We start from the raw sequence: 14,406 nt of genomic DNA, 5'->3' as shown, positions 1-14,406 counted from the left end.
TAATACAAAACTATTATCTTTGTAAAAAAATATTAATTGATGTCCTTCTCTGTGCCCTATAATTTCCTAGCTCAAAGTATGAAACATGTGAGGCGTGCAGCTAGCCATAGAGGGAGCTGCCCAGCATCTTCCTGCACTACTTTTCTTCCAGTGGTCACGACGACAGTTCCAGCAGAAATTTTTACGCACAAGAACACGGCATCACAATCATATCAAACTTGTATATGTTTATTCGGAACATTTACCAGAAACCATATATATAGTTAAAATCATGCATATCAAACTAAATAAAACACGTAATGCTTAATTAATCAGGCACGCAGCAAGCAACTCATCCCTGGCCACCTAAACGCGATTCAGGCCTGAGCGAGCAGCACGCAACGCCAGCTTGCGAAGACCGAAACCTAATCTTCCCCGAATCTTCCACCTCCTTCACCTTCACGTATGGGCCTGACTCGGTCAACCTGCACGTTTTAAACAACCCACGACACTCGTCAACTGGATTGGTTTGCAGTAATTAAGCAAGCCAAGGCATGCATCGACACCGCAACGCAACATGTGGAATCAATTTGCATGACGATCGAGATATATATAATTATTACCTCTGCTTGCGTTTCGCGAGGAATCGCCGCAGTGACTTCCTCCGAGACATCGGAAGCAGGTCTACACGAAAAGGAGGGTCATTGTTAATTTAATTCCTATTTCAGGGAGTAAAATGCTAAAAACACAAACGGGGAAACAGAGGCGTTGATTACCCTCCGGCAAACTCATGCCTTCCGTTCCGCCAATTACATTGTCGGCATTTGCCGTCTCTGCCAGTTTCAAAATCGCCTCCGTCTGAAAAGAATTTAATAGTTGTTCCCTTTAACGAATTTTTTTTTAAAGAAAATGGAGAAAACGGAAACGGGATGGGAAAAAGCGAGTGACCAACCTTGTCTCGTGGTAGGTCAAAAACGGCCACCGTGCCTCTGTAAAAGATCGTCAGCGGCATCGTCTCCTTTGAAATCTCCGTAACCGATCTAGATTTTTTTTGTGTGTGTATGTACATATTGAATTAGAAAAATACGAATTGAATTTCTTTGTCGAGAAGGGAAACGATGATTTTAATCAGGAGTAGCAAGATTAATGTGGAGGATGGCGGCGAACCTGACGGAGGGGTTCGGGGCCGTCACCGGCGGCGGAGACGAAGAAGACAAAAGTAAGGCGGCGTTCGCCGGCCACATCGAGGCGGGACCGGGGGCAATCACGCTCCGGAGAAGCTGCGGGTTGATCCTCGACACCACGCTTTGGATCCCTAAACAGGAATCCGAAGAAAAATCCCTAAACAGGAATCCGAAGATGAGATGGAAAAATGGAGATCGGTCGATCAGATCGCTACCTCGCGCGGAGCTTCTTCCATCCACGACACCGTATCTGGCCGCGTTCTGCTTCTCGATCTGGAAGAAATCGTGCTCCGCCATGGCATCGACTTCTGCGTCTCCTTACTGATCTGTTCGATCGACGGGATTTAAAAAGAGCCGCGATCGCAAGTCGCGAGAAATGGGACACAAGCGCGTGTCGACTTGTAAATGCATTGGTTCTACACTCTGCACTCATTGTTGGACCGGATGCAACGCCTGCGCGGCTCTGGTTTAGTTGGGCCGAGTCTCTGGGCCGTTCTATATTTCTTGATAAATAGACGAAATCAGACGGCCATTAGCCCGCGTTTTGCAGCCGATCGGATTTATAATTTTTGGTATTTAGCAGGAAGTTCCAAAATTCAAATTGTTGTTTTCTTAAAGTGGGCCAGCCCCGCTGGCGTTCGGTTGTCGCTTTGACTTGACTGCAAACTTGAGGCAGAATCCACATTGATTGATCGGAGTTGTTTGGAAACGCATGACGAACTGGATCCGGATGCCACGGAAGAAGTCCGATCCACGAAGAAGGACCCGTTAAACTAGCTAGCTAGATCCAGGACCAGGAGTCCGAGTAGAAGACAAAATTTTCCTTTTATTTTTCACAATTAAAAAAGAATCGAAAATTAATTTTGGGGAACTGCGTTAAAACCGGCGTCTCCAAGTGTGTTCTAGTTTATTTGACATCGTCTCTGAAATCCTACCAAATCAAAAGGCTCGGTTTCCTTTTATTTTGCTAGCTGCTTCATCGTCTTTGTTCGTGGATTCGCATTGGTCGGCGGGAGTTCTGCTCGGGCGATGGCGGTGGCCCCCAATGTTGAGACGATCGCCGCGTCGCTGAGGAGCTGCTCGCTGGGGGAAGGCGGAGAAGGGGGGCGCTCGCCGCCGCTCCAGACTCATCTCGCCGAGGCGAGCGACGAGAGCGGCGGCGGCGGCGGCGGCGGGATCTCGGTGGAGCTCAACTCGGAGATCGCCCTCCCAGTCCAGTGGGAGCAGTGCCTCGACTTGCGGGTGCGTGCGATCTCGATCCCCCTCCCTCCTTAAATGCGCCTCCTTTCCTGCTCCCTCTCCCTCCCCAAATCATTGACCATAAATGCGCCTTAAAATTCAAGTGATTTCTTTAGGAAGTTGGTCGTTTTGGTTCTGTGTGAATTAAGTTGTTTTCTCTAGGTTTGGTCGCCTTTAATTAATACAGTTTTCTTGGTCGTTCCACGCTTCATTCAATGGTACCCTTGTCCAGTTTGTGAATTAAAAAGGAACTTTTGTTTGAGATTGAGTAATTTGTTCTTGTTCTGTTGATGAGCAGAAAGAAAGAGAGATCTTCTTGGTCTTCCGCATTGCATTTTTGCGATGTTTTCCTTGAAAAAGATTGCGCGTAACTGTGTTTTTACATCGATGATAAGCTTTTCTTCCTTCTTTCTCTTTGAATCCGGTGTGTAAACTCCTTTCTATCCATTTTAGACTGGAGAAATTTACTACATCAACTGGGAGAACGGAGACCGGACCACCGAGGATCCTCGAAGCACTTCCGGCGGCTACAGCTCCAGCAACTACTACTATGACGACGGCGACGACGGGGCCTCCGACGAGTACAGCTCTTCCAGAGGCGGCGGCGGCAGCGGCGGCGACGACAAGGATGCTTCCGACGAGGAAGACACAGCCGATTCCTCCAGCCTCTCCTCTGCATCCCCGTCGCCATCTTCCTCCGTCGAGGATCCCATCGGCGAAGACCACACGCTCGTCGCCGCCGGCTGCAAGGCCTGCTTCATGTACTTCATGGTCCCGAAGCGCGTCGACTCCTGCCCCAAGTGCGCCGGCGGCCTCCTCCACCTCGGCCGCAACGGCTAGCTAGTTCTGAAAAAAAAAAAAAAAACTTTCGATCTTGTTCCACTACAAGCTAGCCATTGGTTGTGGGGAAAGGTCAAAGATTTATGATCAAGCTGGATTCTTTTTGGTTCGGATTGCGTTCTTGTTTCCTTAATCGATACTAGCTAGCTTCCATGTGAATCGCATTGAGATAGATTCAAAGGTCGTGATCGGTATCTTGATTTCACTCGATCCTGTCTTGTTCATTCCTTTCCATTCAATTCAAAATCCTTGTTTAATTTTACTGTTACAACTGTGCTCTTTTCCGTATGGCCCGACGATGAGAGACACCAAAGTGGATGAGTTTAAACTCTTTGAGAAAGAATTGAAGAAGAATGGCTGGAAGTTGGGAGAAGAGGCGTAATGAACCTGTCCGAGTAGCAGATTGGACCCGCCCAAGTACCAAAATATTCCTTTTCTTTTATCTTCTAGCTCTCACTTTCCATTTCAATTATAGCTACAATATTCTCTGAAACCATCAATTAATTGCAGAATCAATTAATTGCTCTTCTCTCCTACTTCAAAATTAATGTCTCTAATGATTAATACATCAATTTTAATTATTATCACATAAACTTAATCAATCAAGAGATAATTGTCCATGTAATTGTCTTGAACTTTTAGCGTTTAAATAGGTTTGAACTTAAGATTTTGACAATTGAGGTCTAAATATAGTGGCTCTTTGTTATTATTATGGCACATAAAACATATAAACTATTCATTATCGGTGAGTTGCTATCATGGCTTTTGGCTATGAAATATATATACATTTCATCTAAATATATAGTCAAAATATATATGTGATTTTTTATTGTTATTAAACATGATATTAGGAGAAGCTAGAGAAAGAAAGATCTAAATTTGGTTGATCTTTTTTGCGGGAAAAGTAAGTTAAGTAATATAGTTTTGATTTTGCAATTATCTTGAGAACTAAAGATTTAGTAATGACAGTTAACATAGTTGTCGATCAAAGATTTTCTATTACTTCTTCTTTAGAATCATTTTGAATTTTGTGTCAGTTGGGCCTTCAGCACAAGTGATGTATCTCATTGGCATGCGAAATTTAACACATCACAGTAATCTTGTCGATCAAGAGCATTCCTCTGACACTAATTATCTTCCACCACTGACTTGTTAATGTCAATTGTCATGCATGAATTCAACTGACTCACAAGGAAACACCTTTTAGCCTTGTCTCTCTGAACCAAATCCTGGTCTTTCTTGTGAGGAAGACAGCAGCCATTTTCTTGACAGCACTCCCATTTGCCCTACAAACAAAACTTTAACCAAACAACAAACACTTCATTTTCTCCTCTCTTTTTTTGCCCCTTACTTCCGTAGACGGCCAAAAAGGGTGAAAGAAAAAAAAAACTTTCAGAAGCAGCTAAACAACAGCCACACGCTGCTCCCACATCCTTAGTTTAATTCCCTTCCATGGCATGCTCTCTCCCATGGCTCTTGCCACTGTTCCTTCTGGTGTAAACACTGTGCTGGAGTTGTGGAATCATGACCAAATGATACAACCCTAGCTATGCCACAGGTCCTGCCAAGTACTTGGAGAAAATTATATGTGGGAAGACAGTGATGGCTTCGCGCACACACATATATATACCACTGGTAAAACCCCTTTTCTCCACCTAATGAATGATGTAGCTTCTCTACCAGAAGCAGCACAATAATTCTGATGGGAGAAATTAAGATAACTTGAAGCCTAGCTACCACCACTAACATGCAACAGCACACTGATGCTTCTCAAAAATCACCATGGAAAAAATTGGATGATGTGGGAACTGGAAATTAAGGGAGGGAGGGGAGGGGTCACTGTGCATGAAAAAGATGTTGAACAGGACAGCCAAATTGCTGTGTACTGTGAAGCAGAAGCTTGGAAGCGACTGTGAGGGTTTAGAGAAGTATTTATGAGGAGGGAAGGGGGAGTGAGACAAGAGTTGGACCCATTGAGATTTGAGCATCATGTGTAAGGAAGCAGAAGAGACAGGACCACGCCATGCATCCAATAGTTGCAGTGAAAGCGACCAGTGCTAACAAGGAGCAGCGCTCAGTGGGCACTGCTCCACACAAGCAGCAGATGCTTAAACAATGAATGAAAACCTACACGAGATGAACTGATCGCCCAGTGGTAAGGAAAGTCTAGATGATTGATCTTAGTAGATACATAGATAGATCGTTGTAATTAATTATGTTCACGAAGAGATCTGTGAAAATTATTTGATCTAGAGTGACTGAGTGTTAACTCATTCTTATCCAGTCGTGCTTTTTGGATGATTTATGGTTTTTTTTTTTTTGGTACCATATAAACATAGAGAATTTAGTATTTGTTTACAAGAAAATCGTCCTTGTCCTGTATTTTTATTGTCTAGAATTTTGTTTTTCAATATTTATTAAACTATTGGATGAAATGAGTAAGGGCGCATTTCAACGCCTTATTAAACTTTGACCATATAATAACTTTATTTAAATTTTTTGTAATGATTATTTTCAATTAAACTTTGAATCTATACATTTTAGAAAATCATTAGCATATTTCTATTCTTCCAAAGTAACCAAATTAAAGTACTAGATGGTCATTTAATGTCAAATTCTAAATATTAATAAATACATACTCTAAGAGATTATTAGAGTTTACCTACGCTTTTAAAGTAATCAAATGACTCAAAAATAATTTTCTAGAATTTTTAATCAAAATTCTTACTTTTGAATCAAATGACTCTAAATAGAAGTTTTGATCAAAATTATTACATAATTATATAGTAATTTAACAAAAATTATCTATCACTTTCATCTCTATTTTTTGAATAAATAAATTTAATGTTTTTTATATATGTATATATTAACATATTCTTTAAAATATAATTTATGTAACAATTTTTTAAAACATAATATCATATTTATAATCCTCATTTTTTTAATAAAATAATAATTCACATTGATTATTTTTAATTTATACTTTATTTAGTAATTTTAACTAAAATTATTATTTTTAGTTGGCACTAGATATTCAATTTTTGAACCAATTAATTCTAGGATAATCGGTTTAGTCTTATAAAATTTCTCATCGACCATCGAGATAAATTATAAAGTGCTAATGGAAGTCCATCCAAATAGTCAATATTCTTACGTCAACTTCTTACGGGAGAAAAAATCTCTTACAATATACCATAACTAAGATTCGATTAAAATTCCTTTATGATTATGCATAGGCGTGTGTGTTAAATTAATTGGGTAGTCGATCTTGTTTTTAGTCAGTGGATAATGGATTTTGACGGTTTGAAGATGGTTAAAAAATTGTGTTGTGATGTTTTGTAAAATAGAAAAAAATATTTTTCTCCATAAAACTAATCTTACATTTTTGGTTTTCAAATGTGATAATTGTCAACATTTGGGAGATGTTTATTCATGATAAAAAAAAAATAAAAGAGTTAAATTAATGTATAAATAAATAAAATAGCTAAATGGGTATTATTTAATTAATTTGTAGAATTATTTATTTTAATTAATAGAAAAAATAAAAAGATAAATGATTTATACTTTTAGCTTCCTTAATTCGTCCAACACATCAGCTCACATGGCCAATCCATTTAGAATTATTTACTCATTTTGATTTGATCATGTCTGAATCGCTGAATCAACGGACGTTGAGCACGTGGTACTCTCCTTGTTGCTGACGTAGATCTCCGACCAGTCATACGGCGCTCTGGCGAACCTGCAAAGAAGTCGGACCGGGAAAGGATTCCCGACGACGACCCTCCGACGCTTAAGTCAGGCAAGTGGACAACAAAGAAGTGACTCTTAATATCAGAAAATGCGTACCTCAGGCGAAGTGTGAGGCTCCTTATATAGAGCTGGGAAGGGGCTCACGCACATATACCGAGACGAATACGTGTCCTCAGCCCATACCTCAGTATGAGCTTGTCAGAAAAGTTTACCTGACACCATACTGCTGCAGTCCAAGCACATCTATGATGGGACAGGGGAACCCTCTGCCATAAGATACTGCGTATGGCCTCCTCGTCAAACATACCTGCTGTCAGAAGATGTTCCCTTGTCCTTTTCTCTTTTTACCCTATGCAGAGCGTCCGACCGGTCGGCAGTTCCCTCGCGTGCGACCGGTCTTATGTTGTGTGGACTGTTCCCGGTCGTGTGCTGTGTGGACTATTCGCAGTGTTGCTACTTTATGCCTTCGGGCGAGCGGGTTACCCGCTCGGCCATACGACTCTGTTCAACATGAGCGTCGGAACCCCGACTCCCCGCCGGGGTGTCTTTACTTCTGCTTGGAACATTTGGTCGGTCGCCCCAATCTTTATCCGCTCGGCTAAGCTTCTGGTTGGCCTTTTACCTTTCAACCTCCACATGGCGTTGACTCTGCTAAAGGGGGTCCCCCATTCTTACTGCCGGATCACTTGCCTCCCCTTCAAGTCTAGTCGAGGGAGGCGATTAGTCCGACTGACTGGACGATTGTTTCGCCGAGCGGCTCTTTCGAGAAATCATCCTCCGCTCAGCAGATGTGGGGATAACTACGGCCTCAGTTAACGCCACCATCCCTCGGATCTCCTTGGAAGTTGCACCAATCTCCTTCATTAAGGCCAAGCACGCGCTCTACGCCTCGATAAGGCGCTCATTAAATGCTCTCCCGTGGTGGAATGCCACGTGGCATTGCTACTGTTAGCGTACGGCGGCGGCGTCGCAGGCGATGAGACCGAGGCGATTTGAAATGGACGGTACGATGCGTGCTCCGGTTCTCGCGACCTTAATCCGACGGTGGAGGCCGCTCGGGCTAAACCCTATAAAGCCTTCGCCTCCTCTGCCTTCGCCGCATTTTTGCTTTCGCGTGCCCCTTGCTACTTCTCGCGCTCCAGAGTTCCGGCGATCTTGCTCTCCTGTTTCCGGCGATCTTCTGTGTTTTTCCCTCGATCCTCCTCCTCGTTGTAAGGTTCTCCTTCTTTCTCTTTGGTTTTTGTGTTTTCTCTGCACTTCTTTCCTGAGTTTCGATCCTCGGGGCCTCGTTTCGTTTGCTGTCTTCTTTTTACCTTTCTTTGCCTTTTTTGATTCCGTCCGTTCGGACAATGACCCATTCCTCTCCGTCCCAAGACCAAACCCTCGGCCCATGGTATACTACCATGGAGTCGCGCTTCGATCGGCACGACGCCGATGTTCTGATTAATAGTTTTGACATCCCCTCCGACCTTGAAATCATCCTACTCACAGATTCCGCTCGCCCACACAAACCATCGCGCGGAGCTTTCTGTGTTTTCCATGACCAGTTTACAGCCGGTCTGCGATTTCCGATCCATCTCTTCTTTGTAGAAGTTTGCAACTTTTTCGGCATTCCGCTCGGAAGCCTAGTCCCCAATACCTTCCGCCTCCTATGCGGCGTTGTCGTCTTATTCAAGATCCATAACATTCCCCTCCGACCGGAGGTCTTCTATTATTTCTATTACCCTAAACAGTCCGAGCCGGGCACTTACATGTTCCAGGCTCGACCCGACTTAGTTTTCTTCAATAAACTTCCTTCTTCCAATAAGCATTGGAAAGAATTCTACTTTTATATTCGCCTTCCCGCGCGGGCTACCTTCCGAACCCAATGGCAGGTCGGAAATCCTCTCTCCCCAGAACTCAAAAGATTCAAGACCCGGTCGGATTATCTTCACGCCGCCAACATGCTTGCCGGTCTGCGGTTTGACATCCACAAATTCCTTCCAGAAGGGGTTATGTACATATTCGGCTTGAGTCCGATCGGAACCCCCCTCCCGAGCGACTTCGGTAAGACTTTTACTCGTACCTTTGCTTTGATTGCTAACTGATTTTCTCCTTTTTTCCTTTGCAGCTAATATTGTCATGGAGTCGGTGATGGCTGGTATTTTGAAGAGGAAGGCGGCGGCGCTCGAGGCCCCGGCGGCCAAAGAAATGGAGACGCTCGGCATCTAGCCGGTCGGCTCTAATGAAGAAGAGAGCGGGACAAATGCTGGGGAGTCGGCCGCTCAGGCTTCTCTCCCAGAGCCAGCGACTGGCGCAACTGTTAGCCAAGAGCCTTCCGTTCGGGAGGAAGGCTCCGTTCCGGAAGAAGAGTGGCCTCCCCAACAAAAGAGGCGCCGAGTGGAGACTCCCCTTCGGTCAGCCACGTCCGCGGTTCAGCTGTCCGCCCGAGTCACTGCAAGCGCTCGCGGCAAGGCTCCAGAGGTCGAGGCTATTTCGTCCGACCGGACCCCATCTCAATTGGACGCACCGGCGAACCCTCTCGAGGCCGTTCCCGTCAGCGTCCTTCCGCGCGCTTCCCGCATAGTCCAGCGTTCAACAATTTTATCTCAATTTTCGGCGCCGGCCTCCGATCCTCTTCCATCCTCCGCTCGGACGACCCCCGGTCATGGCCGCACTGTTAGGGTCACCCTACATCTCCCCACCGAGGAGATTTTACCTGAATCCGAGCGGCCAACTGCGCCTGAGCACACAATCACCCTGAAGGGGCCCCTAGCCGAGATGTGGGCCGACGCTCGGGCGCGCGTCGCGATGATCCCTCTCGGTAACCTAGCCAACAGCCATATGCAAGAGGCCACCGGGGTAAGTGTATTTTCTTTTAGATCTTTTATGCGATATTTTCGATCGGCTTATTAATGATTTCGTCAATTGCAGAGATGGGTAGAAGAGATAGTTGTCTCCAACCGTCTGGTGATGGTGGATGAAGAGCTCAAGAGGCTGAAGGCTACGGGCGGTCCGTCCGGCTCCCAAGGCCCTTCGTACACCGATCTGCAAAAGGAGCTGAAGAAGGCCCAAGACTTGTTGGCGGCCGAGCAGAAGAAGACAGCCGATCAGGCTTATACCTTGGCCGAGCTCGAGCGGCAAGCCAAGACGCTCGACCAAAAGATAAGCCTAGCCACCACTCGGAAGAACACGGCTATCTCCGATCTGGAGAAAAAGAATGTCGAGGCTCGGGGCTTGGAGCAAAAAGTTAAAGAGTTAACGGACCAACTGGCCGACGAGAAGGTGGCCCGCTCGGCAGAGGCGAATAAGCAAAAGGACGAGCTTAAAACTTTGCAGGAGTCCCTCGCTGCCTCCCAAGCGGCCTTTAAAGAATATCAAGAGGCCAAGCCAAGCCGGGTCGCCGCCCTGAGACAGAATTACATCCACTCGCCCGAATTTTCGGAGAAAGTTTGCGAGCGGATGTACACTGCCTTTGACCTTGCTATGACCGCCACCACAACATATTTGAAGTCCAAGGGTCTTCTTCCCGACTCTGCTCTCATCCCGACCGCAGATCAAGTGGCGCTCCTCGACAACATCCCGAATGATCTTTACGATTACCTAGAATAGAAGTTTTATATGTAATTCGGCCGCTTGGCCAAAGACTATCCTTTTTTTTGTAATTTGGCCGCTCGGCTTTAGTTTCTTCAATATAATATCCTTTTGCTTGCTTTGTCCTTTTGCTAGTCAATATGTGTGTTGTCCGCTCGCCTCTTATCACACCTCTCTTGTGTTCGAAAGGGCTTTTTACGAAGTATTTTGCGTAACTTTTCCGCTCGGCTGAATATGTCCTGCTTCGACAGAAGAGGTTGTTCGCTGGATGTTGATGAAGTACCTTTGGGTACCTTTCGGACGATATTGACGGCGAGTACCTTTGGGTACTTGTTCACAAGTCCTCTTTATTGCCTTCGTCCGGTCGGAGGGTTTATAGTCGCCGGCTCGACTCTAGATTTTTAACGTCGGAGCTCGACGGTCTTCCGCTCGGAGGGTTTATAGACGCAGGTTCATCTCTCGATTTTTAACGTCAGAACTCGACGGTCTTCCGGTCGGAGGGTTTATAGACGCTGGTTCGTCTCTCGATTTTTAACGTCGGAGCTCGAAGGTCTTCCTGCCGGAGAGTTTAGAGACGCTGCTTCGTCTCTCAATTTTTAACGTCGGAGCTCGTCGGTCTTCCGCTCGGAGGGTTTATAGACGTCGGTTCGTCTCTCGATTTTTAACGCCGGAGCTCGACGATCTTCCGGCCGGAGGGTTTATAGACGCCGGTTCGTCTCTCGATTTTTAACGTCGGAGCTCGACGGTCTTCCGGCCGGAGGGTTTATAGACGCCGATTCGTCTCTCGATTTTTAACGTCGGAGCTCGACGGCCTTTAAGGCTATTTTTAACACTGTTGTTCGGCGAAGCTATTTGCCATCCTTTTATCATTTTTGCTTCCTGCATTACAAGGACATGGCGACCAAAATATATGAAAAATCACATCAGCGCACCTCTCACCCAACTCGGTACGGCTGGAGATGATTCGCGCTCCATGGTCGATCTAGCCGCCGTCCGTCTTCATCCTCCAAATAATAAGCACTCGAGCGGAGTTTTTCGATGACTTTGAAGGGGCTCGCCCATGGAGCCTCCAGCTTGCCGACGTCGCCGACCGGCTTGACTTTCTTCCAGACTAGGTCGCCAACTTGGAACGCTCTAGGGATCACGCGTCGGTTGTAGTTTTGCTTCATTCTTTGCCGGTACGCCATCAACCGGACGGACGCCTTGGCTCGCTCCTCGTCGACCAAATCCAGCTCCATGTTCCTCCGCTCGGCGTTATCATCATCATAATTCTGGATCCAGACGGACTCGACACCACCTTCAACCGGGATCACCGCTTCGCCACCATACACCAAATGGAATGGTGTGACGCCCGTTCCTTCTTTTGGGGTCGTGCGGATAGCCCATAAGACGCCCGGCAGCTCGTCCACCCAGCTTCTTCCCATGTGGTCGAGCCGAGCCCGAAGAATGCAAAGAATCTCCCGATTGGCTACTTCCGCTTGGCCGTTGCTCTGGGGATACGCCACGGAAGTAAAGTGTTGCTCAATGCCATAACTTTCACACCATTCTTCGAGCTGCTTCCCTACGAACTGTCGTCCGTTATCAGATACGAGCCGGCGAGGGATGCCGAACCGACAAATTATATGCTGCCAGATAAACTTCTTGACCATCTGCTCGGTGATCTTGGCTAGCGGCTCGGCCTCCATCCATTTGGAAAAATAGTCGACCGCCACTAGTAGAAATTTCCGCTGTCCGGTCGCCATAGGAAACTGACCCACAATATCCATTCCCCATTGGTCGAACGGACAGGACACGGTAGCTGCTTTCATTTCCTCCGCCGGTCGGTGGGAGAAGTTGTGATACTTCTGGCAGGAAAGGCACGTCGCGACGGTCCGAGCGACGTCTGCTTGGAGGGTTGGCCAAAAGTATCCGGCCAGCAGGATCTTCTTAGCCAGCGATCGTCCGCCCAGATTCCCTCCGCACGATCCTTGATGCACTTCTTGGAGGATGTACGCCGCGTCTTCCGAGCTCACACATTTCAAAAGCGGGCGGGAGAAAGCCTTCTTGTAAAGTTGATCTCCAATGAGTGTGAAACGGTCGGCTCTCCTCCTCAGTAGCTGGGCTTCATCTCGATCGGACTGTGTAGCACCCGAGCGGAGAAACTCCATGATGGGTGTCCTCCAATCGCTCGGAAACGTGAGACCCTCCATCCGGTCGACGTGCGCCACCAAAGATACTTGTTCAATTGGCTGCTGGATGACGACCGGGGATATTGAACTTGCGAGTTTAGCTAGCTCATCTGCAACCTGGTTCTCCGCTCGGGGTATCTTCTGGATAATAACCTCTCTGAAGTTGGCCTTGAGCTTTTCAAAAGCTTCAGCATAGAGCTTGAGCCGAGCGTTGTTAATCTCAAAAGTGCCTGAGAGTTGCTGAGCGGCCAGCTGGGAGTCCGAATGAATTGTCACCCGACCGGCTCCTACATGCCGGGCTACCTGCAGGTCGGCTATGAGGGCTTCGTACTCCGCTTCGTTATTTGTGGCTCTGTAGTCCAGCCGAACGGATAGATGCATCCGTTCTTCGTGTGGAGATAGCAATACTACACCAATCCCGCTCCCGAGCCGAGTGGACGATCCATCCACAAATATTTTACACACAGCTTCGGGCTCTGGCTTCTATACTTCTGTGACAAAATCTGCCAAGGACTGCACCTTTATCGCCGAACGGGGTTGATACTGAATGTTGAATTCGCTCAACTCCGTGGTACATTTGATGAGCCGTCCGGACGCCTCTGGGTTCAACAGCACTTCCCAAAGGGCTATTCGTCCGGACGATGATAGTATGCGCCAAGAAATAAGGGCGAAGTCTCCGAGCGGCGAGGACCAAAGCAAAAGCCAGCTTCTCAAGCTCAGTGTAGCGAGATTCAACGTCTTTTAAAATATGACTTAAGAAATACACAGGCTCTTCTCTGCTCGCCCTCACTAATGCCGAGCCTACTGCTTGATCAGTTGAAGACAAGTAAATACAGAGTGGCTCACCCACAGCTGGCTTGGCTAGCACAGGCAGAGAGTTCAAGTATGTCTTCAGCTCTTCGAACGCCCGATCGCATTCTTCATCCCAATGGAACTTGGTAGCCTTGCGCAAGATTTTGAAAAACGGGAGGCTCCGGTCGGCTGTCTTTGAGATGAATCTGGATAGCACTATTATCCGCCCAGTCAAGCGCTGCACTTCCCTCAGATTTCTTGGGGGCAACATATCTTGTAATGCTTTCACCTTGCTGGGATTTGCCTCAATGCCCCGCTCGGTCACTATGTAGCTCAAGAAACGCCCGCCTTTTGCTCCGAACAGACACTTCTGAGGGTTCAGCTTAACTCCATACTGTCTCAGCGTCCGGAAAGTCTCCTCCATGTCTTTCAAGTGATCGGCCGCTCGGACGGACTTGATGAGAATATCATCCACGTACACTTCCAAATTTCTTCCGATCTGCTCCTTGAACACTTTGTTCATCAAGCGCTGGTAAGTTGCTCCCTCGTTCTTCAGTCTGAACGACATCACATTGTAGCAATAAGTGTCGTCGGTTGTAACGAAGCTGACCTTCTCTTGATCCTCTCGGGCGAGCGGCACTTGATGGTAGCCCTGATAAGCGTCGAGCATGCATATCAATTCGCAGCCGGCTGTGGAGTCCACCAGTTGATCGATCCGAGGCAGAGGATAAAAATCCTTCGGGCACGCTTTGTTGAGATCCCGGAAATCGATGCACACTCTCCACTTGTTGCCCGTCTTGGAGACTAGTACCATGTTCGTCAGCCAGCTCGGGAACTGGACCTCACGTATGTGGTCGGCCTCCAGAAGTTTCTCGACCTCC

The 14,406-nt window shown here is 46.8% G+C and overlaps 2 protein-coding genes across 3 annotated transcripts; one reads left to right on the top strand and one right to left on the bottom strand.

The window, feature by feature from the left end:
• Positions 1–210: 210 nt before the first annotated feature.
• On the bottom strand, positions 211–1,540 carry LOC122024526 (protein TIFY 9-like). Of its 2 annotated transcripts, XM_042583180.1 has the most exons (6): positions 1,379–1,540; positions 1,147–1,294; positions 932–1,019; positions 756–837; positions 603–663; positions 211–464 (listed from the first exon to the last, which is right to left on the bottom strand). In XM_042583180.1, exons 1-6 carry the CDS (start codon positions 1,458–1,460, stop codon positions 332–334), a joined length of 594 nt encoding a protein of 197 aa, XP_042439114.1. In that variant the 5' UTR covers positions 1,461–1,540; the 3' UTR covers positions 211–331. The 2 variants fall into 2 exon arrangements, with proteins under 2 accessions (XP_042439114.1, XP_042439113.1); XM_042583179.1 differs by having other exon boundaries at positions 756–1,019.
• A 538-nt stretch (positions 1,541–2,078) lies between these two features.
• On the top strand, positions 2,079–3,455 carry LOC122024792. Its single transcript, XM_042583499.1, has 2 exons — positions 2,079–2,405; positions 2,856–3,455. Exons 1-2 carry the CDS (start codon positions 2,193–2,195, stop codon positions 3,240–3,242), a joined length of 600 nt encoding a protein of 199 aa, XP_042439433.1. The 5' UTR covers positions 2,079–2,192; the 3' UTR covers positions 3,243–3,455.
• The last annotated feature ends 10,951 nt before the right edge of the window (positions 3,456–14,406 follow it).

Source organism: Zingiber officinale, chromosome 9B, assembly GCF_018446385.1.
Source record: "Zingiber officinale cultivar Zhangliang chromosome 9B, Zo_v1.1, whole genome shotgun sequence".
Taxonomy (NCBI): Eukaryota; Viridiplantae; Streptophyta; class Magnoliopsida; order Zingiberales; family Zingiberaceae; genus Zingiber; species Zingiber officinale.
This window is presented reverse-complemented; position numbering and strand designations above follow the sequence as displayed.